This window comes from Pelophylax lessonae (assembly GCF_965119305.1).
Source record: "Pelophylax lessonae genome assembly, chromosome: 5".
Classification (NCBI taxonomy): Eukaryota; Metazoa; Chordata; class Amphibia; order Anura; family Ranidae; genus Pelophylax; species Pelophylax lessonae.
The window spans coordinates 400,312,952-400,337,585 of NC_138772.1; the positions used below are offsets into that span (position 1 = coordinate 400,312,952).

General features: G+C 43.9%; 1 protein-coding gene across 2 annotated transcripts in view; it reads left to right on the plus strand.

Annotated features, from left to right (window-relative positions):
- Positions 1–24,634, plus strand: part of CABLES1 (Cdk5 and Abl enzyme substrate 1) — a 166,918-nt gene that overhangs the window by 131,392 nt on the left and 10,892 nt on the right. For both annotated transcript variants that reach the window (XM_082258675.1, XM_082258674.1), the window contains exons 5-6: positions 20,713–20,818; positions 22,348–22,504. In XM_082258675.1, the coding sequence (XP_082114801.1) occupies positions 20,713–20,818; positions 22,348–22,504 (263 nt within the window). The remainder of the gene's footprint in view (positions 1–20,712; positions 20,819–22,347; positions 22,505–24,634) is intronic.

Sequence of the window (24,634 nt, forward strand, 5' to 3'; positions counted from 1 at the left end):
TACAATAAAGAGCTGCCTGCTCTGTTTATTTTTTACCTTTAGTTCTGCTTTAATGCCTGAATGCAGCTTTGCAACTTTTTCATGTGTTAGTAAAACCTGTGTGTATCCAGGTGAATTTTATATCGTTTTTCAGGACACATTGGACCTTCATTTGGTAGTAAATGGTAATGGATATCCCCCCTTTTCTTATTATTTTTAAAGGAAAACTGGTCCAAAATATAAAAAAAAAAAATTCTAATTTTAGCTGTATATTGTCTTTATCATAACCTACCACAAAAAATAACTCTAAAATAAATTCTGCCACTCCTGACGGTTTGTAGTGATACTGTAGATGTGTATATTATTTTTTGTTTGTACCCATGGTAGGGCCAAGAAACAGTAGTATGCCTCTTTGTATTCTACCAAAAACACCGACACTAAATACGTTTTGGTAGGATTTGTGCCATGTGGGTGGATTCGGGGGACTTGTGCTGGAGTCGGGAAAGGGGGGATTTAGATTCGTGCTGGGGCATATTGGGGGTGGGGATTTGTGCTAGAAGGGGGGAGTTGGGGAGGGGTTATGCTAGAAGTGTTGATTTGGTAGAGGGGGAGATTTGTGCTAGTAAGAGGAAACTTTGAGGAGGCAAGGGATTTGTCCTGGGAAGGGAGATTTGGGGGGAGAATTTGTGCTCGTTGGGATGATTGTGGGGTATTTGTGCTAAGGGGGATTTGGAGAGAGTGGATTTAAAGCTCGGATTGGGGATGGAGGGGGGATTTCAGCAAGGGGGAAATTGTACTGGGAGGAGGGAATTTTTTCTTTTGGGGGGGGGGGTGGATTTTGCTAATGCATAATGCTCATTCATCTTGGAACTTTGGCATCTTCACCCTGGGCGCTAGCTGACAGTGTGACCTTGACCCTGACCCTAATATAGGCCAATCCCTAATCTAACCTTGTTTGTTTATTATTATTAATATAGATTTTTTTTTTTTTTTTTTTTTATACCGACTTATCTTTTTTTTTTTTTGTTTACAAGCTTCTCCTCTGACTGTAAAAAATGCATACCTTTTTCTCCAATCAGAAGGTGATAGAGAGTACAGAGGTGGGTGTTACGAATTGATCACTGTTAGCCAGTTCCAGCACCCTTGCTCATTAGTACTAGGCCTGGAGTTGTCGGTTACAGCTTGGTCTTGGTAGCACGTATATTCGGCGCCTCGGAAGAAGACCTACCTCTGCGACACCACATATATTTGTGATGCTGGCAGAAATAATTTAAGATAAACTTTTTGGCATTAGAGCTTTATCTTCAGATTTGAGTTCAGGCCTGCAAGGACCCCCTGCGTTTTTTTTTTTTTTATATTTCTCTCCCCAGTGCATGAAAGATGACACAGGGGAGACCCACTAGAAGGACATCTGTACTGTACTCAAAACGGAGGGGCTCCTTGCAGGCCCGAATCTGTCTGGGGAGTGGCCCTTGCACACAGAGGAGGAGGAATAGCAAATTCCCACTGACACTAAGGGTGAATAAACTTACTGCTGAGAGTGAGACAAGCACTGCTGCATGATGCATTTGCTAAATAAAACATACTGACGGACTATGAAGCACATATGTGTCTGCATGTTTAATTGCAATATATTCATCACCGGCACCTCACTACTCACCTCACCCTAGCATTGCCGTCACCGCGACTGGCTCTGCCCCTGCCCGCATGAACATGAGGGAGCGCAAAGGGCAGGGAGGGGAGGCTCAGGGCGGCCCGGGAGGAGGAGCAAGTGTGAGAAGTCCAGGCAATAGACGGTACACACAGTGGCGGCTGGTGCTCAAATTTTTTTTTTTTTTCGCGCAAACAGAAAAATGCAATAGGCATTGCTTTGCGGCAAAAAACGCTGTAAAAAATTGCGTGTGAAAGGGGCCTTCAGTAATCAAGGTATAGCGTGCCCCCTTTCAATGCAGAGTGACCAGCGTGCCCCCTTTCAATGCAGAGTGACCAGCGTGCCCTCTTTCAACGCAGAGTGACCAGCATGCCCTCTTTCAATGCAGAGTGACCAGCGTGCCCTCTTTTTTTAATGCAGAGTGACCAGCGTGCCCCCTTTCAATGCAGAGTGACCAGCGTGCCGTGCCTCCCTTCAATGCAGAGTGATCATCGTGCCCCCTTTGAATGCAGAGAGACCAGCGTGCCGTGCCCCCCTTCAATGCAGAGAGACCATTGTGCCCCCTTTCAATGTAGAGAGACCAGCGTGCCCCCATTCAATGCAGAATGACCAGCGTGTCCCCATTCAATGTAGAATGACCAGCGTGCCCCCTTTCAATGTAGAATGACCAGCGTGCCCCCTTTCAATGCAGAATGACCAGCTGGCCCCCTTTCAATGCAGAGGGATCAGTGTGCCCCAATTTAATGCAGAGAGATCATTGTGCCCCCATTTAATGCAGAGAGATCGGTGTGCCCCCATTCAATGCAGAGAGATCAGTGTGCCTCCATTCAATGCAGAGAGATCAGTGTGCCTCCATTCAATGCAGAGAGATCAGTGTGCCTCCATTCAATGCAGAGAGATCGGTGTGCCCCCTTCAATACAGAGAGATCAGTGTGCCCTTTTCAATGCAAAGAGATCAGTGTGCCCCCATTCAATGCAGAGTGATCAGTGTGCCCCCATTCAATGCAGAGAGATCAGTGTGCCCCATTTAAATGCAGAGTGACCAGCTCCCCCCCCCACCCCCACCGAGACCAGTGCACTTACCTGCAGCGGTGGCGTCTCCTCGAGTCCTCCCGCCTCCTCCTCGCCCAATGGCATGGTTTTGCCTTTCGGCCAATCAGGAGGATCCGTGTGATAATAGTGAATTTTCATTTGCTATTCTCACACAATAGGTGTGCTCGGGGCGCACTGCTCTGCGCCCCGTGTCCACCCTTTTCCACATCATATTATGCGGCTCAGGTGCCCGCATAGATGAGAGGGAGAAGAGAAGGATCGAGAGCTTGGGCAGAGGCAGAGCGGTGTCACCCTCCCCCCGGTGGACACCCTGGTGCGGTCCGCCCCCCCCCCCCCCGCACCCGCACCCCCTTTTGACGCCCCTGCAGCTAAGAACTAAACTGAAGTCCCAAAAAGGAGCTACTTTTTTTGGGACAGTAGACATTCAAAGTCTATTTTGCAAAGAAAAAATGTACCTTGGCTCCAAGGAGTTTTCTAAGTGCCTATGTACACTGCATAGAGCATGCACTATGCCATGTACAGCCTAGTTTATTCCCAGCATCTGTAAGATGCCAAGAATAGAGCTGGGTAGTGGGGTTGGTGTCATTTCTGTGCTTGGAAAGAGGAAGCTGGAGGGGAGCTTTGCAGGACCCAGAAACAGCGGAGGAGATAGCGAGGGCAGAGCTGTGCCTAGAATCTAGACCTTTCATCCCTGTAAGGTAAGTGCGTGAAAATGAGCAAGTATTCTGTACATACTTGCACATTATGCAAGAGCGCACCAGCCATCAAGTGGACTTTGGTGCTGCTTTAAAGTCACTTTAATACATTGCAGCTGTTTATTATATAGGACTGCTAGAACTGTGTGTATGGCCTCTGTCCTCCACATGTGCTTTTTTTTCTTCATGAGGTTATATTTTCATTCAAAAATCATTTGTGTTTAAACAGAGGGATAACATATGTAGCCAAATCTGTCTTGAAACTGGCTTCTAAATAAATCCTCTTATTTGGGAGGGGTAGTGTGTTTAACATTGAGAACCTGCTTGCAGAATAGATAACCTTAAAGCGGAGTTCCACCCTAAAATTATACTTACCTCCATCTTCTTGCTCCGGGTCACCTGAAAAACAAATGGATAATTGCAATTTTTTTTTTTTTTTTTACCTTGTTTAGAAGAAAATATACTTACCTTACTTCCTCTTCCTCCCCTCGGCGGCCACAGCGATTCGTCACTTCCTGGCTTGCAATGATTCCTGGGAGCTGAACGTCATCGCTCCCAGGAATCAATGCGCCTGCATCGGCCCCGACGTCAGTTCCGGTGCAGGCGCCGTCATACCTTGCTAAACAGCTTCTGGGCATGCCCAGAAGCTGTGCAGGGATGACGCTGCGGCACCGGAAGTGACGGCGGGGCTGGTGCAGTGCATCGTGGGACCGAAGAAGAGGGAAGAGGACACAGAAGAGGATCGCGCTGGCTTCAAGCTGCCCACACCTGAGATGGCAGCGCTGGACAATACATTTTCAAGGTAAGTATTTCTTCTAAAAGGTAAGTGCAACCCGGGACAGATCAGAGGCTAGCCATTGTGGAATGCACTAGCCCTGACTGTCCCGGGGTATTTTTATTAAAAAAAACTTTCCCAGGGTGGAACTCCGCTTTAATGGTGTAAACACACATGCAAGATAATGGAACTGCAACCCAATTGTGCAATCAGGGCCAGCAACAGCTCTCTGTTTCCACTCACTGTGCCTGACTTTGGGGTCTCCACCCCGCAACGCAAGAGTCCTTCCATGTAGATAAAGTCGGCAACCAGGTAATTATGAATAAAATGTCTCTTTATTTTGTCTGGCTGAAAAGACACAAGTCCATCTAGATTAACCAATAGAGAAAAAAAAAGATATAAAGTATCTCACAAAAGTGAGTACACCTCTCACATTTTTATAAATAGTTTGATACCTTTTCATGTGGCAGCTCTGAAGAAATGACACTTTGCTACAATGTAAAGTAGTGAGTGTACAGCTTGTATAACAGTGTAAATTTTCTATCCCCTCAAAATACCTCAACACACAGCCAATAATGTCTAAACTGCTGGCAACAAAAGTGAGTACACCCCTAAGTGAAAATGTTCAAATTGGGCCCAATTATCCATTTTCGCTCCCAGGTGTCATGTGACTCGTTAGTGTTACAAGGTCTCAGGTGTGAATGGGAAGCAGGTGTGTTAAATTTGGTGTTATCGCTCTCACTCTCTGACTGGTCACTGGAAGTTCAGCATGGCACCTCCTGGCAAAGAAGTCTCTGGGGATCTGAAAAAAAGAAATGTTGCTCTACATAAAGATGGCCTATGCTAGTAGAAGATTGCCAAGCCCCTGAAACTGGGCTGCAGCACGGTGGCCAAGACATAATACAAAAATGTGAGGGGGTGTACTCATTTTTGTGAGATACTGTGTATGTAGATACACACACACACACACACCTACACACACACCTACACCTATATATGCTCAACCCTATACCCACAGTTGATCCAGAGGAAGGAAAAAAAAAACTGCAGCAAAGCATAATCAATTTTGTTCCAGCAGAGGAAAAAACTCCTTCCTGATCCCACGAGAGACAATTAGATATTCCTTGGATCAACTTTACCTATACATATTAGTATCCAGTTACGGTATATTATTTGTATCTAGGAAATAATCCAGACCTTTCTTAAAACAATCTATTGAGCTGTCCAGAACTAGCTAGTGAGGGAGTCTATTCCACATTTTCACAGCTCTAAAGGCCCGTACACACGTACCGATCGTCGGCATACAAACGTCGGTGGACGAAGGATCTGCCGATTGTACGCGTGTTAGTATGGTGCCTCCGACAGATGTCTGCGCACAATCCGCGGACAAAAGTCTTTCTTGCAAACATGAAAATTTTTGTATGCCGACACCAGAACGGACGATTGTTCGCCTGTCAGTACACAATTCGGCCGACAGACCGCAGATTTGCAAGACTGGGCATGCTCAGAAAATAGAAAACACAGGGAAAGTTAACCATTACATGCAGGGCCGGTACAAGGGGTGGGCGGCAGGGTCGGCTGCCCTGGGCGTCGTTAGCATGGGAGGTGGAGGGGGCGCTGCCAAGAGTGTTTCTGTGGCTATTAGTTGAGAGGAGAGAGCGGGATGTACTCTCTCTCTCTCTTCTCGCCAGGCTTCACACTGACTCCTATCACTGTAGCGGTCGTCAGATCGGGACTTCGGCTTTTCCTTCTCATCTTCATATGTCAGAGCGGAGGAGGAGCCTAGGAGAAGACATTTCCTAAACCTTTGCACGGACAGCTGGGCTAGCGGAGAGATGCGGCTTCAGAAGGGGAAGAAGATTGCGGCTCAGGAATGACACTGGATGTCAGATCGGGACTATACAGAGTTTGTTACCCGCCCCCTTTCCACATTTTTTGCTGGGAGGAGAGGGGATAACAAACTCTGTATAGTCCCGATCTGACATCCAGTGTCATTCCTGAGCCGCAATCTTCTCCCCTTCTGCAGCCGCATCTCTCCGTGCAAAGCTTGAGGAATTGTCTTCTCCTAGGCTCCTCCTCCGCTCTGACATATGAAGATGAGAAGGAGCCAGTCAGAAGAGGAGGATCACAGATTGATGTGCCGCGCTGTATCTGAGGTCTGGAGGAAAGGGTGAACTGTCTGCACCGGGGGCACAAATCTTATCCTGTCACCTCTCAAATTCCACCATCTCAGCACAATCCCCCCCCCCCTCTCCCATATCGATCCCACCATGAAGTAATCATCTCCTCCCCACCCCTCCTAGTACAAATTCTCTTATTCCCCCCCCCCCCCCAGGACAATCCCCCCAAAAGTATTTGTACTAGGAGGGGTGGGGAGAAGATGATTACTTCTAGGTGGGATCGATATGGGGGGGGGGGGGCAGGGGAGGGCTGGCAGCCTTAGGCCTGGGGGGCAAGTCCAGTCAAGTGGCCTATTGAACCATGGAATCAGCTCACCATCCATGCCCACCTGGTTTGGACTGACAGCTGTATACAGTGTCTGGCCCCTACATTAATCCAGCCCCGAGTGTGGCCTTTTTACTAGTTTTTACCACTTTTCAGAGTGGCCCGGGGGGCAATTGCCACCCTGCCCCCCTTGCCAGTCCTCCCCTGGGGGGGGGGAATGTGCTGGGATGGGGAATTTGAGAGATGACAAGATAAGATTTCTTCTAGCAGGGAAATTGGGGGGAGGGTGCTGGGGGGGGGGGTGAGGATTTGTGCCAGGAGGGGGGACTTGGGGATTGTCTTTGAAGAGATTATTGGGATGGGGTGGGGGGATTTGTGCCAGAACAGGAAGTCTTGGGGCTGTTAAAAAGGGGTATTTGGGGGGGGGGGGTTGTGCCAGTAGGAATGATGGGGGGATTTGTGCTAGGGGGAAATTAAGACTTGTTCTAGAAGGGGAACATTTGGGGGGTACTAGGAGGGTGATTTAGGGAGATGGGGGGGGAGGATTTGTGCCAGGAGGGGGGGACTTATGCGGTGGGGTTGGGGGAAGAGGATTTGTGCCAGGAGGGGGGATATGTGCTGGGTAGATGGGGGAAGAGGGTTTGTGCTAGGAGGGGGGATTTGTGCTGCTGGGATGGGGGGGGGGGAGAGGATTTGTGCCAGGAGGGGGGATTTTTGCTGTGTGGATGGAGGGAAGAGAATTTGTGCCAGGAGGGATATTTGTGCTGTGGGAAGGGGGGGGGGGGGGCAGAGGATTTGTGCCAGGAGGGGGTATTTTTTGCTGTGGGGATGGAGGGAAGAGGATTTGTGCCAGGAGGGGGGATTTGTGCTGGGGGGATGGGGGGGATTTGGGCTAAGAGGGTATTTGGGGGGTTTGGCTAGAAGAGGTGATGGGGTATTTGTGCCAGGATGGGGAGTTTTTGGGCTGTTAGAAATGGGAAAGGGGGGGATTTATGCTAGTAGGGATGATTGGGGGTATTTGTGCTAGAGGGGAAATTTGGGGGTAGGATTTGTGCTAGGAGGGGGAATTTGGTGGGATGTGCTAGGAGGAGGAATTTGGGGGGTTTGTGCTGGGGGGATGGGGGAAGAGGATTTGTGCTAAGAGGGGGGATTTGTGCTAGGATGGGGGATTTGGTGGGATGGGCTAGGAGGAGGAATGTGGGGGGTTTGTGCTGGGGGGATGGGGAAGAGGATTTGTGCTAGGAGGGGGGATTCGTGCAAGAAGGGAAAACATTTTTTTTGGAGGGGGGGGGGATTTGGGGGAGAGGATTTGTGCTAGTAGGAAAATTGATGGGTATTTGTGTTAGGAGGGGACATTTGGGGGAGGAGAAGATTTGTGCTGGGAGGGGGGATTTGGAGAGGGGAGAATTTGTGTTTGGAGGGGAAATTTGAGGGGTGAGAATGTGCGCTAACAGAGCTTTTTTGAGTAGTGATAGTTGTGCTAGCAGGGAACATTTGGGAAGAGAGAGGCTTTGAGCTTAGAGAGGATGGGGGGAAAGATTTGTGCAGGGAGGGGGATTTCAGCAGGGAGAGATGTGTACTGGGAGGAGGGAGGATATTTGTTTGTGGAAATATTTGGCTTGGAAAGGGAATATCTTCTTAGGGCTAAGTGTGCCAATTAGTGCTCAATTCTCTTTTTTATATTGCTAAAACATTATGTTCCTACATCTTGGGGGGGCGCAGTTTGGTGTCTTCGCCCTGGGCGCTGGATGGCCTTGTCCCAGCTCTGATTACATGACATCACTTCTGCAGTCGGCGGACAAAATTCTTGTGCTGTCCTTGTGCTGTCTTTGCACTTTTCAGCAGACACCGACATCCCGGGGAGAAAAGAGGAACATTTGTATGCCGACGATCGGTACGTGTGTACGGGCCTTTACTGTGAAGAAGCCTTTCTGTAGTTGGAGATGAAATCTCTTTTCCTCCAGATGTAAACAGAGCTCATTTGTCCTCTGTGATGACCTTAAAGTGAATAACTCAACACCAAGTTCACTATATGGACCCCTTATGTATTTATACATGTTGATCATATACCCCCTTAATCTCCTCTTTAATCTTTCCTCATAGCTGAGCTCCTCCATACCTCTCATCAGATAAATCTGTTCCAAACAGAGCAAACACTAATGCTTTTCAGTCTATCAAGGCCTTACTCCTAGTTCACTAGTTCCAGTGGCTCTGTTTAGAACATGTGTACTCCTTGGGCAAAAAAAAGAGAAATTTTATTCATCCTCCCCTGGTTGCTGACTTTATCTAATGGTGTGTTTCAGCTCCTTTACTGTTTAGTCAGAGGTAGGGGGCTGGCCCTTGGTCCGATTGTATTGCTTAATTGTAGTGTAATCTGCCGGGGTTTTAGCTGTGCTGTGCTAAGGCTGGGCTGAGCCTTGTACTGTGTGTCCTGTGGACACGCACAGCGAGGCTCGGCAGTGAGCATGCACGAGTGCCCCTATAGTAAAGTTTGCTATAGGGGGGGGGTGCTCAGTAGGCGGAAGGAGCCAAGAGCACCAGCGGAGACCCCAGAAGGGGAGCATCCGGGCTGCTCTGTGCAAAACTCTTGCACAAAGCCGGTAAGTATAAGGGTCCTTTCACACTGTCCACTCCGGCGGGGTCCATTCTGCTCAGCGGGGGATAGATCCGCCGATCCCCGCTGAGCAGGCGGATGACAGCTCCGTCTCCGCTCTGTGTGCAGAGATGGAGCTGTCAGGTCCCCGCTGTCCTCTATGGGGGAATCGGATGAGAATGGACCGCCTGTCCATTCTCATCCGATCCCCTGGAAGGATGGAAAATAGGGTTTCCATCCATCCGGATTTCACGGACAGGATCGGATCAGATAGCAGCGGGTGTCAGCAGACATGTCTCCGCTGACATCCACTGCCCCATAGGGATGCATGGAGTATCCGATCCGGTCCACCAGAAAAACTGACAGAGGCAGAAGGCGGATCTAATCGGATCGTTCGTGTGAAAGGGGCCTAACATGTTTTTTATTTATTTATTTTTAATTAACCTTTAATATCACTTTAAGACCCCATTCACACTGCCGCGACCAGAAAGTCGCCTCATAAGGGGCGACTTGTTAGCGCGACTTTTCACGAATTCAGCGCGACTTGTATGATAGACGACTTTGTACGGCTTTGTATTTGGCCAATCAGAATATGATGGTTCTGGGTCATGCTCAATCACATAAAAAAAAAGTTCTTAAAAACTGTCGTTTTTGATAGAGAGCCAATTATTGAAAAAATTATTGAAAAAAAAAAATTAGATTTCTTTGGATTTAGTGTCTGGGGGGTCTAAAACGCTCCGCTCCACCTGGGCGTTTTTGTTGCAGGCATTTATCGGGCATTTTTTGGGCGTCTTTGGAGGCAGGCATGACTTTTTTTGGATTTGGTGTCTGGGGGGTCTAAAAAGTGTACCTGTAAGGTTTCAGCTCTGTAGCATGTCCAGAACCAGAAAAAAAGATAATTTTTCTTAGAATTTTTAGTAGCACAGGGATAGGGCTCCGCTCCACCTGAGCGTTTTTGTTGCAGGCATTTTTGGGCGTCTTTGGAGGCAGGCATGACATCTGAACTTCTGTATAGTGCCCAATAAACGCCTGCAACAAAAACGCCCAGGTGGAGCGGAGCCCTATCCCTGTGCTACTAAAAATTCTAAGAAAAATTATCTTTTTTTTCTGGTTCTGGACATGCTACAGAGCGGAGACTTCACAGGTACACTTTTTAGACCCCCCAGACACTAAATCCAAAAAAAGTCATGCCTGCCTCCAAAGACGCCCAAAAAATGCCCGATAAACGCCTGCAACAAAAACGCCCAGGTGGAGCGGAGCCCCATCCCTGGGCTACTAAAAATTCTAAGAAAAATTATCTTTTTTTCTGGTTCTGGACCGTTTTAATGGAAAGTCGGATCGCAAGTCGCTTCAAATAAGATAAGGAGGTGACTTCCATTGAAGTCTATGGGACAAGTCGGATACAAGTCGCCTCAAAGTAGTACAGGACCCTTTTCTGAACTTCAGTAGTGCCAATTAAGATGGCACTCATTGATTAACATTGCTTTTGTTATGTCAAGCGACTTGGGGCAACTTGAGGGCACACAAGTCGCCTCACAAGTCGCGGCAGTGTGAATGGACTCGAAGGATCGTTTAGCAGTGAAAATAGTTCACATACTGTATAAGTATTTCTACTGTATTTAGCTGTTTTGCTGGAATTAAGCTTTCATTTCACCAAAATTTTTCTCAGTGAAATAAATATGGAAAGTCTCGTTCTGGATGGTCACAGTTTTAAAAGTGGGCGCTGACCATTTATACTGTATGTGTTCCCTTTGTCTAGCCAGACCGGTCTGTCTTTGTTTTTGAAGTTATGCTATTTTTGGCATCCATCAGCACTCATTGGAGGTTTTTTCAGCCTAACACATGCAGAGGCGACCTGCACTTTCAGTCCTGATGTCTCCAGTACCTTGGGTCTAGGAAGTACATTAATGAGATATCCTAGGGAGTCTGTCTCCGCTATGACAAACATAGAGTAGTTGTACATTGGTTCCTGAGCCCAAATGCCCAAAACTCTTCAATTATGGACCTATGCCTTCTGCAACTCTTAATGTAAATTCTAAGTTTGAAGACCTGGCACCTTTGATACATATACACTCACTGGCCACTTTATTAGGTACACCTGTTTAATTGCTTGCTAACACAAATTGCTAATCAGCAAATCGTAGGGCAGCAACTCGATGCATTTAGGCATCTAGACATGCTGAAGACGACTTGCTGAAGTTCAAACCGAGCATCGGAATGGGGAAGAAAGGGGATTTAAGTGACTTTGAACATGGCATGGTTATTGGTGGTAGATCGGCTGGTCTGAGTATTTCCAAAACTGCTGATCTGCTGGGATTTTCACGGACAACCATATCTAGGGGTACAGAAAATGGTCCGAAAAAGAGAACATATCCAGTGAGCGAAAGGCCAAAAAATGCCTTGTTGATATCAGAGGAGAATGGGCAGACAAGGTTTGAGATGATAGCAATGCATTAGTAACTCCAGAATACCATCTCTGAATGCACAACACATCGAACCTTGACGCAGATGGGCTACAGCAGCAGAATACTACACCAGGTGGCACTTCTGTCAGCTAAGAACAGGAAACTGAGGCTTCAGTTCTCACAGGCTCACCAAAATTGGATAATAGAAAATTGGAAAAACGTTTGGTCCGATGAGTCTTGATTTCAGCTGCGACATTCAAATGGTAGCGTTAGAATTTGGTGTAAAAAAGCATGGATGCATCCTGCATTGTATAATTAGTTCAGGCAGCTGGTGGTGGTGTAATGGTGTGGGGATATTTTCTTGGCACCCTAGTACCAATTGAGCATCGTTTAAACGCCTACCTTCGTATTGTTGCTGACCATGTTCACCCCTTTATGACTACAGTGTACCCATCTTCTGATAGCTACTTCCAGTAGGATAATGCACCATGTCACAATGCTCAAATCATCTCACCACTGGTTCCTTGAACATGACAAAGTTCACCGTACTCCAATGGCCTCCACAGTCACCAGATCTCAGTCCATTAGAGCATTTTTGGGATGTGGCGGAATCAGAAGATTCGCATCATAAATGTGTAGCTGACAAATCTGTAGCAACTGCGTGATGCTATCATGTCAATATGGATCAAAATCTCTGAGGAATGTTTCCAACATCTTGTTGAATCTATGCCACAAAGAATTAAGGCGGCAGTTCTGAAGGCAACCCAGTATTAGCAAGGTGTACCTAATAAACTTCCCTTATTGAGGCCTGCAGACTCCTGCCTTCTGTTTACTTTAAGTGATAGTCTCTTTTTTTTTTTTAAACAAACATTTTATACTTACCTCCTCTGTGCAGTTGGTTTTGCACAGAGCAGCCCGGATCCTCCTCTTCTCGGGTCCCTCCTGTGCTCCTGGCTCCTCCCTTCTGTTTAGTGCCCCCACACCAAGCAGCTTGCTATGGGGGCACCAAAGCTGAGTCACAGCTCCCTGTATCCATACAGACACGGAGGCGCGACCCAGCCCTGCCCCCTGTCTCTCTCCTGATTGGCTGACGGATTTTGACAGCAGCAGGAGCCAATCACAGCACACTTCTGTCTCACCCAATAAGGAGGGGAGTCCCGGGCAGCTGAGAAACTCCTGCAACATCGCTGGATAAAGACTGGCTCAGGTAAGTATTAGGGGGCTGAGGGGGGGGGGGGGGAGCTGCTGCACACAGAAGGTTTTTTATTTTAATGCATAGAATGTTGTAAGATAAAAAACCCTTCTTCTGCCTTCACAATCCCTTTTTAATGCTTCCCAGCAGACATTCCAATTATGATTGTGGCTAGAGGAAGCGCTTTGTAGTCTATTGTATGCTTATTTAGCGTAAGATCTCCTTTTGTTTTCTTAGGTTTTGTTTTTTGCAGCTCATAGGCACAATGATATCTTAAAGTAAACCTGTCTTATGGGGACTAACAATCAAATACAGACACTCCTCGTTTAATGACTTACCCGATTAACCACTTTACGACCAGCCGCTGCAGATGCACTGCGGCAGGCTGGCTCGTACAGGCAAAGTCCCGTACATGTACGGCGCTCACCTGGGAGGAGCCCGGCGGCGCGCTCCCGTCCCTGCTCGTCAGCAGGGAAGCCGGCACGTGTGTCAGGTGGCTACGATTGCCGCCTGACATTGGCGATCTCTCCCCGCTGACAGAGAAGGACAGACAGCTGATGTATACACAGCCATCCGTCCCTCTCCCTCGGATGATCACAGAGGCTATGTTATCCTGTTATATAGGATCGCATGTCTCTGTGATAATCTCACAAGCCCAACCCCCCCACAGTTAGAAACACACCTCTAGGGTCACATTTAACCTCTTGATCACCCATAGTATTAACCCTTTCCCTGCCAATAGCATTATTACAGTAGCAGTGCATATTTTTAGCACTGATTACTATAGTAATGTCACTGGTATCCCCAAAAGTGTCAAAAATGTCAGTTAGGGGTCCGATCTGTCCGCTGCAATGTTGCAGTCCCGCAGAAAATTGCAGATCGCCGCCATTACTAGTAAAAAAAAAGAAACAATAAAAATGATATAAATCTCTCCCATAGTTAGTAAACGCAATAACTTTTGCGCAAACCAATCAAGATACGCTTATTGCGATTTTTTTTTTTTCACCAAAAATATGTAGCAGAAAACAAATTGGCCTAAAATGTTAAAAACAATTTGATTTTTAATTAGTTTTTTCTTTGAGAATGTCAAAAATATTTTATTTTTTTTTTTCAATATTGTCGCTATTTTTTTATTTATAGCGCATAAAAAAAAAATCGCACAGGTGATCAAATACCACCAAAAGAAATCTCTATTTGTGGAAAAAAAAGGACGTAAATTTTATTTGGGTACAGCATCGCATGACCGTGCAATTGTCCGTTAAAGTAACGCAGTGCCGAATCGCAAAATAGGGCCTGTCATTAAGGGGGCAAAACCTTCCGGAGCTGAAGTGGTTAACAACATTGTATTGTACAGTACAGTATTTTTGTTTTATATTTTTGTGTTCTGTACGTATGCAAATTAAAACCATGGTATGGAGTTGGAGTTTTGTGTTTTAGACCTTTTTTTTTTTTTTTTTTTTTCAGAATACAGTTCAGTACAGTAGTTAGGAATGCCTAAAATATTGATTACTTGTGGCTCCTCGTTTAACAACCAATTAGTTTAATAACCTGGTCGCTGGAACGGAACCTGGTCGTTAAGTGAGGAGAGCCTGTATACTGCTTTAAAGCATTAGTAAACCCAAAACTAAAAATATATTATGTGGTGGCTGCATTAGTTTTCTTTTCTTAGGCTTTTTTCCCTCTATTTTCATCTGATGATTTGGCCTGTAACACACCTCCTGTATTTGTGTGGCACATTTCTGGAGGAATGAGAAATGCAGATAGCAGCATTGTCAGTCTGCGGAGGGGGAGGGTAGTGTTAAATGTGTTAGCAGATTTAAATGCACTAAACACACTGAAGCCAAACTCCAGCTCACATTTTATAATCCGTTACAACAAACCCTTTTTTTTTTTTCTTTTGGGATAAAAGTTTTACGTGCATAAATAAAAGCTGATCATTTAACCACCCCTGTGAGTGTTAGGTGGTTTCTCTTATCTCTGTAACTGATACATTCTGCTGGAGAGCAAAGCAGATCTACTGGCTGGACCACCAGATGAAAATAGAAGAAAAAAGCCTAAAAAGGATATTAATAGAGCCATCATATCTAAGAATTGGTAAGCTGCAATATAAAAATGTTTTTTTTAGTTTTTAATACTGCTTTAAGTTTAGCTTAATGTTTTTAGTGTTGTTCTCTGTGATTAACGCATGTCACCCCTAATCTTGTGTGGGCATCTCAGGAACCGCGTGGTCAAATCTCTCCTATGTGGTCACAGACTGATCTAAAAACTCTTCCTGACTGTTTTTGCAGATTTAGGTTTTTGATTTTCCTATGCGTGAGGCTTATAAGCTGATGGGCGAATTATCCAAGTTTTAAACAATGACTTTCTGGAAGTTTGTAGGTGTGTAATGATCGGAGACGAGGTGCCGTGGAGTTGTGAACATCTCCTGTTCTGTAGTACCCAATCTTCTTCTGTATTGTTCTTTTTAGCAAGCTGAAGCAAAATGATCTGTTTTGTTCAGTTCACTAAATATTTAATAATCAAGCCTTAATTATTCATAACTGTTTGCCGGATGTTATAACTTTAACAGCGAGTGTCTGGCAAGCCTGCTGCGTGTTTAAGATTTTGCCTGGCTGTCTGAAAATGTGAAGAAATAATATTTTTCTTGTGTATGGCTAACAAATGCTATTACAGAGAATTTTGCAGGCACACATTCCTAAACATGAAAGTAATGAGATCTATCGCAGCATATTCAAGGTCATATGAATTCATACGGAGCCTGCTTCCTTCAAAGGCAGTGTTTGTAAGTCGGATGCTCCGTCACTGCAAGATTAATGGCGGCGAGTAGACTTATGAATCAGAATACGTTCATAAAGCCAGAGCCCAGTTATCGCATTCATACTCCACTGACACCTATGTGATGAAAAAACAATTACTGTACTTGGCTATCCTCTATATTATAGGAGTATGCTATGAGAAGCTAGTTCTCCCTGTTAGTAGGACAGTTTAGCCGATTTGACAAATTTAGTTTAACCAATTGCCAACTGCCCGCCACAGATATACTGCGGCAGGCTGGCTCGGCTGCGCAAACCGACGCACCTATACAATCTGTCCGATTATCTCCTACTCTTAGCTTTTAGACGATCCATGAAAACCCTCCTCTTCAGAGAAGCCAATCCTACCCACACCTAACAACTATACTTCCATTTTCTCCATCAGCTCACCCCCCACAGTTATTGCCTTTTGTTTCACTTGACCCTCCCTTCTAGATTGTAAGCTCTAACGAGCAGGTCCTTCCAATTCCTCCTGTATTGTATTGTAACTGTATTGTCTTCCCTCATATTGTAAAGCGCTGCTCAAACTGTTGGCGCTATATAAATCCTGTATAATAATAAAGTTCACAGGTGTGCTCGTGGGGGCACACGCACGCTGCCGGAGGCGCACTCGCACCCCCATTAGGCAGCGGGGAGGCCAATCCGCGGGGCCAGCAACCACGATTGCCACTGGGCACCCATGATCGCTCCTACGTGGAGAGAGAATGACGGTCTGCTGTTGTAAACACAGTAGACCATTGTTCTCTCTGGAATGAACACAGAGCGCCTGTGATCCTCCTATTTAGGATCACAGGTCTCTGTGTTGATTTCACAAGCCCATCCCCCTCACAGTTGGAAAAACACCCCCTAGGCTCAAACTTAACCCCTTGATTGCCCCTGGGTTAACCCCTTCCCTGCCAATGTCATTATTCCAGTAACCGTGCATATTTTTAGCACTGATTTATGTAGGATTGTCACTGGTCCCCCCAAAAATGTCAGGGGACCAATATGTCTGCCGCAGTCCCGCTAAAAATCGCAGATCGCCGCCATTACTAGTAAAAATAAAATAAATAATAATGAAAAATCTTTCCCTAAGTTTGTAGACGCGATAACATTTGCGGAAACCAATCAAAATACGCTTATTGGGATTTGTTTTAACCAAATAAATGTAGCAGAATACAAATTGGCCTAAAAGGATGAAACATTTTGATTTTTACATTTTTTTTTTTTTGGGGAATGTTGTATAGCAGAAAGTGAAATTATTTGTGTTTTTTATTTTTCAGAATTTTTTTAGTTTATAGTTCAAAAAATAAAAATCGCACAGGAGATCAAATACCACCAAAAGAAAGCTCTATATGTGGGAAAAAAAGGACATCAATTTTATTTGAGTACAGCATCGCACGACCACGCAACTGTCCGTTAAATTAACCTAATGGCCTGGTAATTAAGGGGGTAAAACCTTCCAGTTCAGAATTGGTTAAATCCAAGCTTTTTTAACTGACTATCAACAGCATTAACCTGTGTAGTAAGCATTTCCACATTAATGACTAACTTTGGTTCTTTTACATCCATTAATCATTGTTTTTCAATAGAATGCTAGATTTCTGTATTGTATTACAGCATATGAAATGCTAATTATTTTGCTCTAAAAACAACCTAAAGCATTAGGGCTTTCACACACACTGTCCGTTGGACGGACTCCGTTTTTCTCAGCGGGGGATTGATCCGCCGATCCCCCGCTGAGCAGGAGAATGAGTGGAGACACAGCTGTCGGAGCCCCATACATCTCTATGGGGGAATCAGATGGGAACGGACCGTCAGTCCGTTCTCATCCGATCCGCTGGACGGATGGAAAATAGGGTTTCCGCTGACATCCGATGCCCCATAGAGATGCACCGTTCAGATCCGCCAAAAAAACGGACAGACGGATCTGAAGGGGCCTTATGGTTGCATATTTAAAAACTCAGTCATAACACAAATTGCCCATTGTTTTTTTTGTTTTTTTTCGCCATTCTACTGCCACATACTAGTTCTATGGCAGGGACTACATATTTACATAATTGTTCTTGATTTCTGTGAGAGTTTTGTTATGTTTTTTTTTTTTTATTGATGTTACAGTTTTGTACTTTTCTGATCTATAAAATCTCAACCAGGCCCACTCAGTCATGTACATGCTTTAGCCCAGTCAATCCACTTATTTGCAAGACCCACCCAATCAAGTCCTGAAAATTAAGCCCTGTACACATGGCTGTAAGCCAACCAGTCCCACAGAAGCCGGCTGTTGTTCTGTGGGGCGTGCATGCTGGAAAGCCAGCAGGCAACCGGCTCCCGATCAGCGCTCTCAGCCAATGGTTGAGAGCACCGATCAGAGTGTTCGGGTGGGGGCTGTCCCCTTGTCAGAACACAACAGCTCAGTGGGGGAGGTCACTGTACTAATGTTGGATAGTTAGTACAGCGGCTTCGACCAGAGCTGACAGTTTTTTTTTTTTCGTTCAATCCCCAGGGCTGAACAGAAAAAAACGAATAATGTGTACCAGGCTTTAGGGATGGATGGATCACCAAAATAGAGGAGGTTGGGAAATATATTAGGTTTTTATATTCTGAAATAACTTGGGTGCTACATGTCAGTTTTATAGTAGGGACTTGGTTATATAGGTTTATCGGGGATGGACCACCAAAATAGAGGAGGTTGGAAAATATGATATTTTGGGTTTTTTATTCTAAAGCTTTAAGGGTTGGTTATATTTAAAGAAAAGATCTGGTAGGGTGGAAATGGCCACTCTGCATTTGACAAAATGAGGCTTGCACTGAGAAAATGGCCAGGTCTTATCCACTGTTATGGTTTTTATGTAGTACTGCAATGAATAGTCATTTTACATGACATTCATATACTGTAACTGGGAATGTATTATATGGTTTTTCCCTTTTGTTTAGGGAAACATGTGAAGGAGGTCAGCTTGATCTAAATATGGTTATCTATATGTGTTATTCCTTTAAAAACGTTGGCACTATGTAAGTATGTGTATGGGGGCAGCCATATTATTACATATGCAGATTCTGCTTCCTGCTTTGCAGTGCAACACATTGGTAATGCCTTTCTTTTCTCACAATGAAAGTGTAGAAATCTGCCAACTGAATAATACAATACACTTCCTGTGTGGTCAATATCTCAAGTTGTTAAGTAATTGCACTGAGCTACTGCTGCCTCCATACTTAGTACAGGAACACAAATAGGAAGATTGAGCATGTACAAACAGGAAAGTCAGATAAAAAATTGCCTAAAATAAAAACTGCAAAAACTCCCAAGAATGTGTGGTCATTGAAAATAGGCTATACCTTCCCTTTAAGGCCTCATGCACACTAGACATTATCAAAATGTCAGTAGAAAGCTGTAGCTGTAGCTGTAGAAGGAGTTTTTCAGCTTTTTTGCAGTAGCGTTTTTTTAGCTTTTTTCAGCTGTAGCGTTTTTTAGCTTGTTTTTCCTAAAAAAAAAAAAAAAAATATATATATATATATTCCCACAAAAGCTTATGGCTCAAAAATGTTGATACACAGAACAGCCGCGTTTTTCAGTGTTTTTAAGCTTTTATCAGAGAGCGTTTTTACAGCTGAAAAACTCTCAAAACCCACTAGTTCTTGGTTTTTTCCATCCAGAAATTGCCCCTGCCAAAAACTGCTGATAACAGCCTATGTGTGCATGGACACATAGGATAAAGGCCCGTACACACAAGTCAAAATTCGGCTGGGAATTTTCGTCAGACAACCGATTTTCGGCTTGTTAGTATGATGCTTCCGACAACCGAATCCGACTTTTCGGCCGAAAAAAATCTGGTGTGCAGGCTATAAAATGTTTGTCCTCTGTCAAAACACGTCCGATTTTCGTGCAGTCAGTACAGATTTCGACAGGGAAAAATCTTATGAGCAAGACTGGGCATGCTCATAGGAGAAAGAACACAAAGAAAGCAATCCAAAACATGACATCACTTCTGAAGTAGAATTTTATCGTGCGGGAAAATTCGTGTGCAGTCTAGGCACATTCAAACCAACAAAACACCACTCTGGACAAAAGATGGACGACCGGTCGGCGGAAATTCGTTGCGTGTGTACTAGGCTTAACATGCTGGGGAGTTTACTTGCTGCCGAAAAAGAGCCTGACGCCAAAAACAGCAGCTGTAAAAATGTCCAGTGTGCATGAGGCCTAAATGCCACTGCCTCAAGTAAATAGTGATTCTTTTGATTTCAGTTTTTCAGGGGAGGTTACGGGTATGACTATCATGCAAGAGGTTCAATTTATCTGACCACCAAGGATGCTATTTCTGTATGTCCCGCCCAAGCTCTATTAGCACACCCTAGGTCTGGAAACAATGCATCTTTTTTTCTTTTTGTCCATTTCATGTGAAACTGAAACCAAAAACTAGTTTCTTTTCTTTATCTTGATTTTATTTTTTCACATCTATAGCATAAAGGTCAGCAGTTCTGCAACAAAATGACACAGGCCCAGGATCATTCTATCTTGAAAATTTAATCTTTGTAACATAAAATAAAAAGTCTGATTTAGATAGGGGTTTATTTACTAAAGCTAGAGAGGGCAAAAATAGTCACAATTCTGCAGAGAAACCAATCAGCTTCCAAGGTTTTGTTGGTAAAGCTTAATTAAACAAGCTGGGGTTATAAGCTGATTGGTTTCTATGCAGACTAGTTTTGCCCTCTCTAGCTTTAGTAAATAAACCCCTTAGTGAAAATGATGGTGTGAATAAGGCTACATTCACACCTGAGCGTAGCGTTTTTCGCACGTTTTTTACCGCGATTTTTGCGGCGTTTTTTTACCGCGATTTTACCACGATTTTTACCGCGATTTTTGTGCAGGCGTTTTTAGATTGAATAGAGATCAATGGAAAACGCCTGTAATCTGCCCAAAAAGAAGCTCATGTACTTTTTTGAGCGTTGGGCGTTTTGTATACAGCGTCAAAACGCTCAGATGTGAACAGGGGCCATTGAAATGAATAGGATTTGTCTTGTTGGGCGTTTTGAGAGCTGATCCTAGAGCAGAAAAACGCCCCAAAAACACCCCAAAACGCCTAGATGTGAACGGAGCCTTAGTGTTGAATGTTTGTGTATTATGTCATTCACAGAGACACAAAACTGGAAGGAACAAGGCAGCGCCATTCCTCCGGTGGTATGAATACGCGTGAAATGATACTTGGCCTCGAAGGAGTTGAACTTGGTGCTGATGGGAAGGTGAGAATGTAAGCACTGTTTGTAAGACGATTAGATAGTGGTTAGACCTCACCTGTCACTGTGTAATGTGTTTCTAACCATGTGTATAACCACCATTACACTGGTATAAACATAATCCCTACTGCTTATATTAAATACTAAATTCTTGTATGTATACAGTTCTGATTGATACCAATGTGGTCTTTGAAGAGCAATAAGCACACAATGGTTTAAAAACTGCATATTATTATTCTTAGTATTGTATAGTATTTGTTGTATTATACAACAAAAGTTCTAAATTTACTGAGCTCTAAAAGGATAGGTAGTTGAAATATTAATTCTGCCGCAAGTATGCTGGGGTAAGATCAACATGTTTCCCAGAAATGCCACTTCTTCAGGACCTCTTTGACCTCTCTTATATCCACATATGACAAAACATATAAACAAAAAATTCAAATTAGTATAATTAATAACCATATTAATCTAGAACAATAAGTAAGGTCATAGGTTCAATATGATCTAGGGATGATAAAGAAATGCCCAAATTCACAATAAAATTCTAATCATATTACCTCAAATAAGCTAATCAGATAATACCCAAAATTAGGTGGGTAGAGTGCTGTGTTCCAGATGATGAGTCCCAGGGGGCCCGTGGGGGAGAGAGGGGGCCCCACAGAGATAGTGTATAAAGGTTCACCCAACCAGGTAAGACTACCAATCCCAAAGAAAGAAAAGGATCGTATTTTCATTATCTCCTTTTTTTCTTTCTTTTTTTTTTACCTTTTTCTTTCTTTGGGATTGGTAGTCTTACCTGGTTGGGTGAACCTTTATACTATATTTCCGTGGGGGGCCCCCTCTCTCTCCCACAGGCTGCCCGGGACCCATCATTTGGAACACGGCACTCTCCCCACCTTATTGTGCATATTATCTAATGAGCTTATTTGAGGTAATATGATTTGTATTTTATTACATAGTGAATTTGGGCATTTCTTTATCATCATTATGCCATATTGAACCCATGCCATATTGTTCTATGTGGGATGTCCTAGAGATGATCTGTTGATGCCATTCATGGACTTACCATGATTTTTTACTCTTTTGTATACAATAAAAATTTTATGTTTTTAAAATAAGGTGTAATTACTTTTGCAGATGTATACAAAGTCCCAAGCATACTTTTTTTTTTTTTTTTTTTAACGGTACTATGCCACTGTAAAGTAATATGTAATATAATGAAATGGTTCCTAGGTCATTATCCGATCTGATGCCATTTTTCATCTTGTCCGTTTGTTCCAGTTACTTTGGAATCCACACTAACCAGTTATTAACATATAATGCTTGATAAGCAACAATTTGTTGTAGATTCTCCATAATTCACAGAATGCTTTTTTTCTACCTGTTAGGAGCCAGTTGTATGTCTTTTATAGTAGCAATGCATGACTGTTCTGGAAGACAATGATTGTATTGGGGCTGCTGGAAGAAATGACAGCAACTGTGCTTAAAGTTTAATGTCCACTGATCAGCTACTGGCAATCTTTTCTCTTCTCTAGACTGTATCATATACACAGTTTTTGTACCCCACCAATGCCTTTGGAGGACGCAGAAATACAATAGACTCCACTTGCTCCTTCTCTCAATTTCGTAATGCAAGTCACCGCAACCTGACCCTGGGAAGAGCGAACAGTGTACAGGGGAGCGTCGATACAGGTGATGTGATCATTTTACAGATGTTGCTCACATGGCTGTGGTGTTTTAGTTTCAGGCTCCATGCATTTGGAAGTTATAGTCATGCACTTTCCTTAGTGATGCACTTTGGGCTGTATTTGATACTCTGGTGGAAAGGGCAGTAGCCAAGGAAAACCAATAAGAGATCAACTGTCATCTGTTCAGTATTATCTGGCTTGTGCAAGTTGATGTCTGCTTCTATCTGCTCCTTGCACCATTTTTTAATGTAAAGCTCTATAGGTTGCTGCTTGATAACTTATGTAAAGCAGTTGCTGATAAACATTTACTATAAAATGAACTGCTGCATGAGATTTTGAACCCTCCAGATTTAGTAAATCAACCCTAAAGTTATCTTGCCATGCAGGGCAAGGTGACTGTGTATTTGGAAAAGCACTCTGGCCCCTATATACTCACCTTACCTTCACTTCCTTACAGCTTTTTGCTCCTTCGCTGCCAGCAAGAATAACTGGCACTTTAAGGTGTAGAGAAACGAGTGACCTTCTACCCTGTGACATTATCCAAGTCTTGTAGCCAAATTGCTGGGCCTGAAAACTGTCACATGCCCAGGGGAATGACGTTGGTGCTTACCCAGGTGGCCACCATAGACTATTTTAGTTCCATCTGCAGAGGACCAGGGAGATGTAAGGGAGCACAGGTAATTTGAATATATAGAGATTTATGAATGCTGTTTTAGAGACGTTGTCACTTTGTCCTGAATAGACAAGGTGCTAACGTCTCTTTTACGGTGCCCACTGCTCCTACCTAAATTTGTCTTGAGTTTTTTTTTTTTAAAGCAAGTTTGTCTTGAGAGAAATATGTAGAGTGCCATTATTGACCTTCCTTTCTGAAGAAGACTTTCATATGTGTGCTCGTTCCTAGTTTGTGACTCTTCTCCATTGAGAAAAGCCTGTGCATTGCTTACACTGAGTTTAACACAATCTCTGAATGAGAGAGAGTTGGATGAATGACAGGATTCTCTCCCCAGTTTAGAGATTCTGTTACATTCAGTCTAAACAATACATGGGCTTTGCCTAATGAATAAGAGGGAATGAAGGGGTGGATTCCCCATCAGACCATCTTGACTGCAGTTTAGCCCAAAGACCTGAAGCTTACCCTGATTTGTCGAAAGTTCACACCAGGAAGAGGACCAGGCATTCTGCAAAAATTTCTACACAAAGTGGCAGTCTGCATGACATGGGACATAGTTTATTACAGAAGTAGTGTGACTGCAGCTATAGGAGAGTAAAACCTTCATCAATGGAAAATTTTAAGAAACACTGGGCTGATTTACTAAAACAGGAGAGTGCAGAAACTGGTGAAGCTGTGCATGGTAGCCAATCAGCTTCTGACTTTAGATTGTTCAATTAAGCTTTGACAAAAAAAAAAACAAAAACATGGAAGGTGATTGGTTCTATGCAGAGCTACACCAGATTTTGCACCCTCCAGTCTTAGTAAATCTTACAGGGCAAGGTGACTGATTATTTGAATGAGCACTCTGGCCCCTATATACTAACCTTACCTTCACTTCCTTACAGCTACTTGCTCCTTTGCAGCCAGCAAAAAATACCTGGCACTTTCAGGTATAAAGAAATGTGTGACTTTCTACACTGTGACAGTTTGCAAGCCTTTCAGTCAATTGCTAGGCCTGCAAACTATCGCATGCCCAGGAGAATGACTTCAGTGCTTCCCCAGGTTGTCACCATAGACTATTTCAGTTCCATCTGCAGAATATATAGGGTTTTATAAATGCTGTTTTCAAAGACCTTGTCACTTTGTTCTGAATAGACAAGGTGATGGCGTCTCTCTTATGGTACCTACTGCTCCTACCTATTTTTCTTCGCAGCGTTCATTTATTATTTAGCTACAGTTGTGTTTTTAAAGCAAATTTGTCATTAGAGAAATGTGTAGGGTGCAATAATTGACCTCCGTTTCTGAAGAAGATATGTGTGCTTGTTCCTAGTTTGTGATTCAGAAGAATAGAAACCAAACCGGAAAGTATTATTTATTGAAGGATCCAATAATGGCCGCCCTAGTATTTTATCCATGACAAGTGTACTTTAAATATTCACATAACTAATAAGATATTGTTTTTGTTTCCTATAATTTAATTAG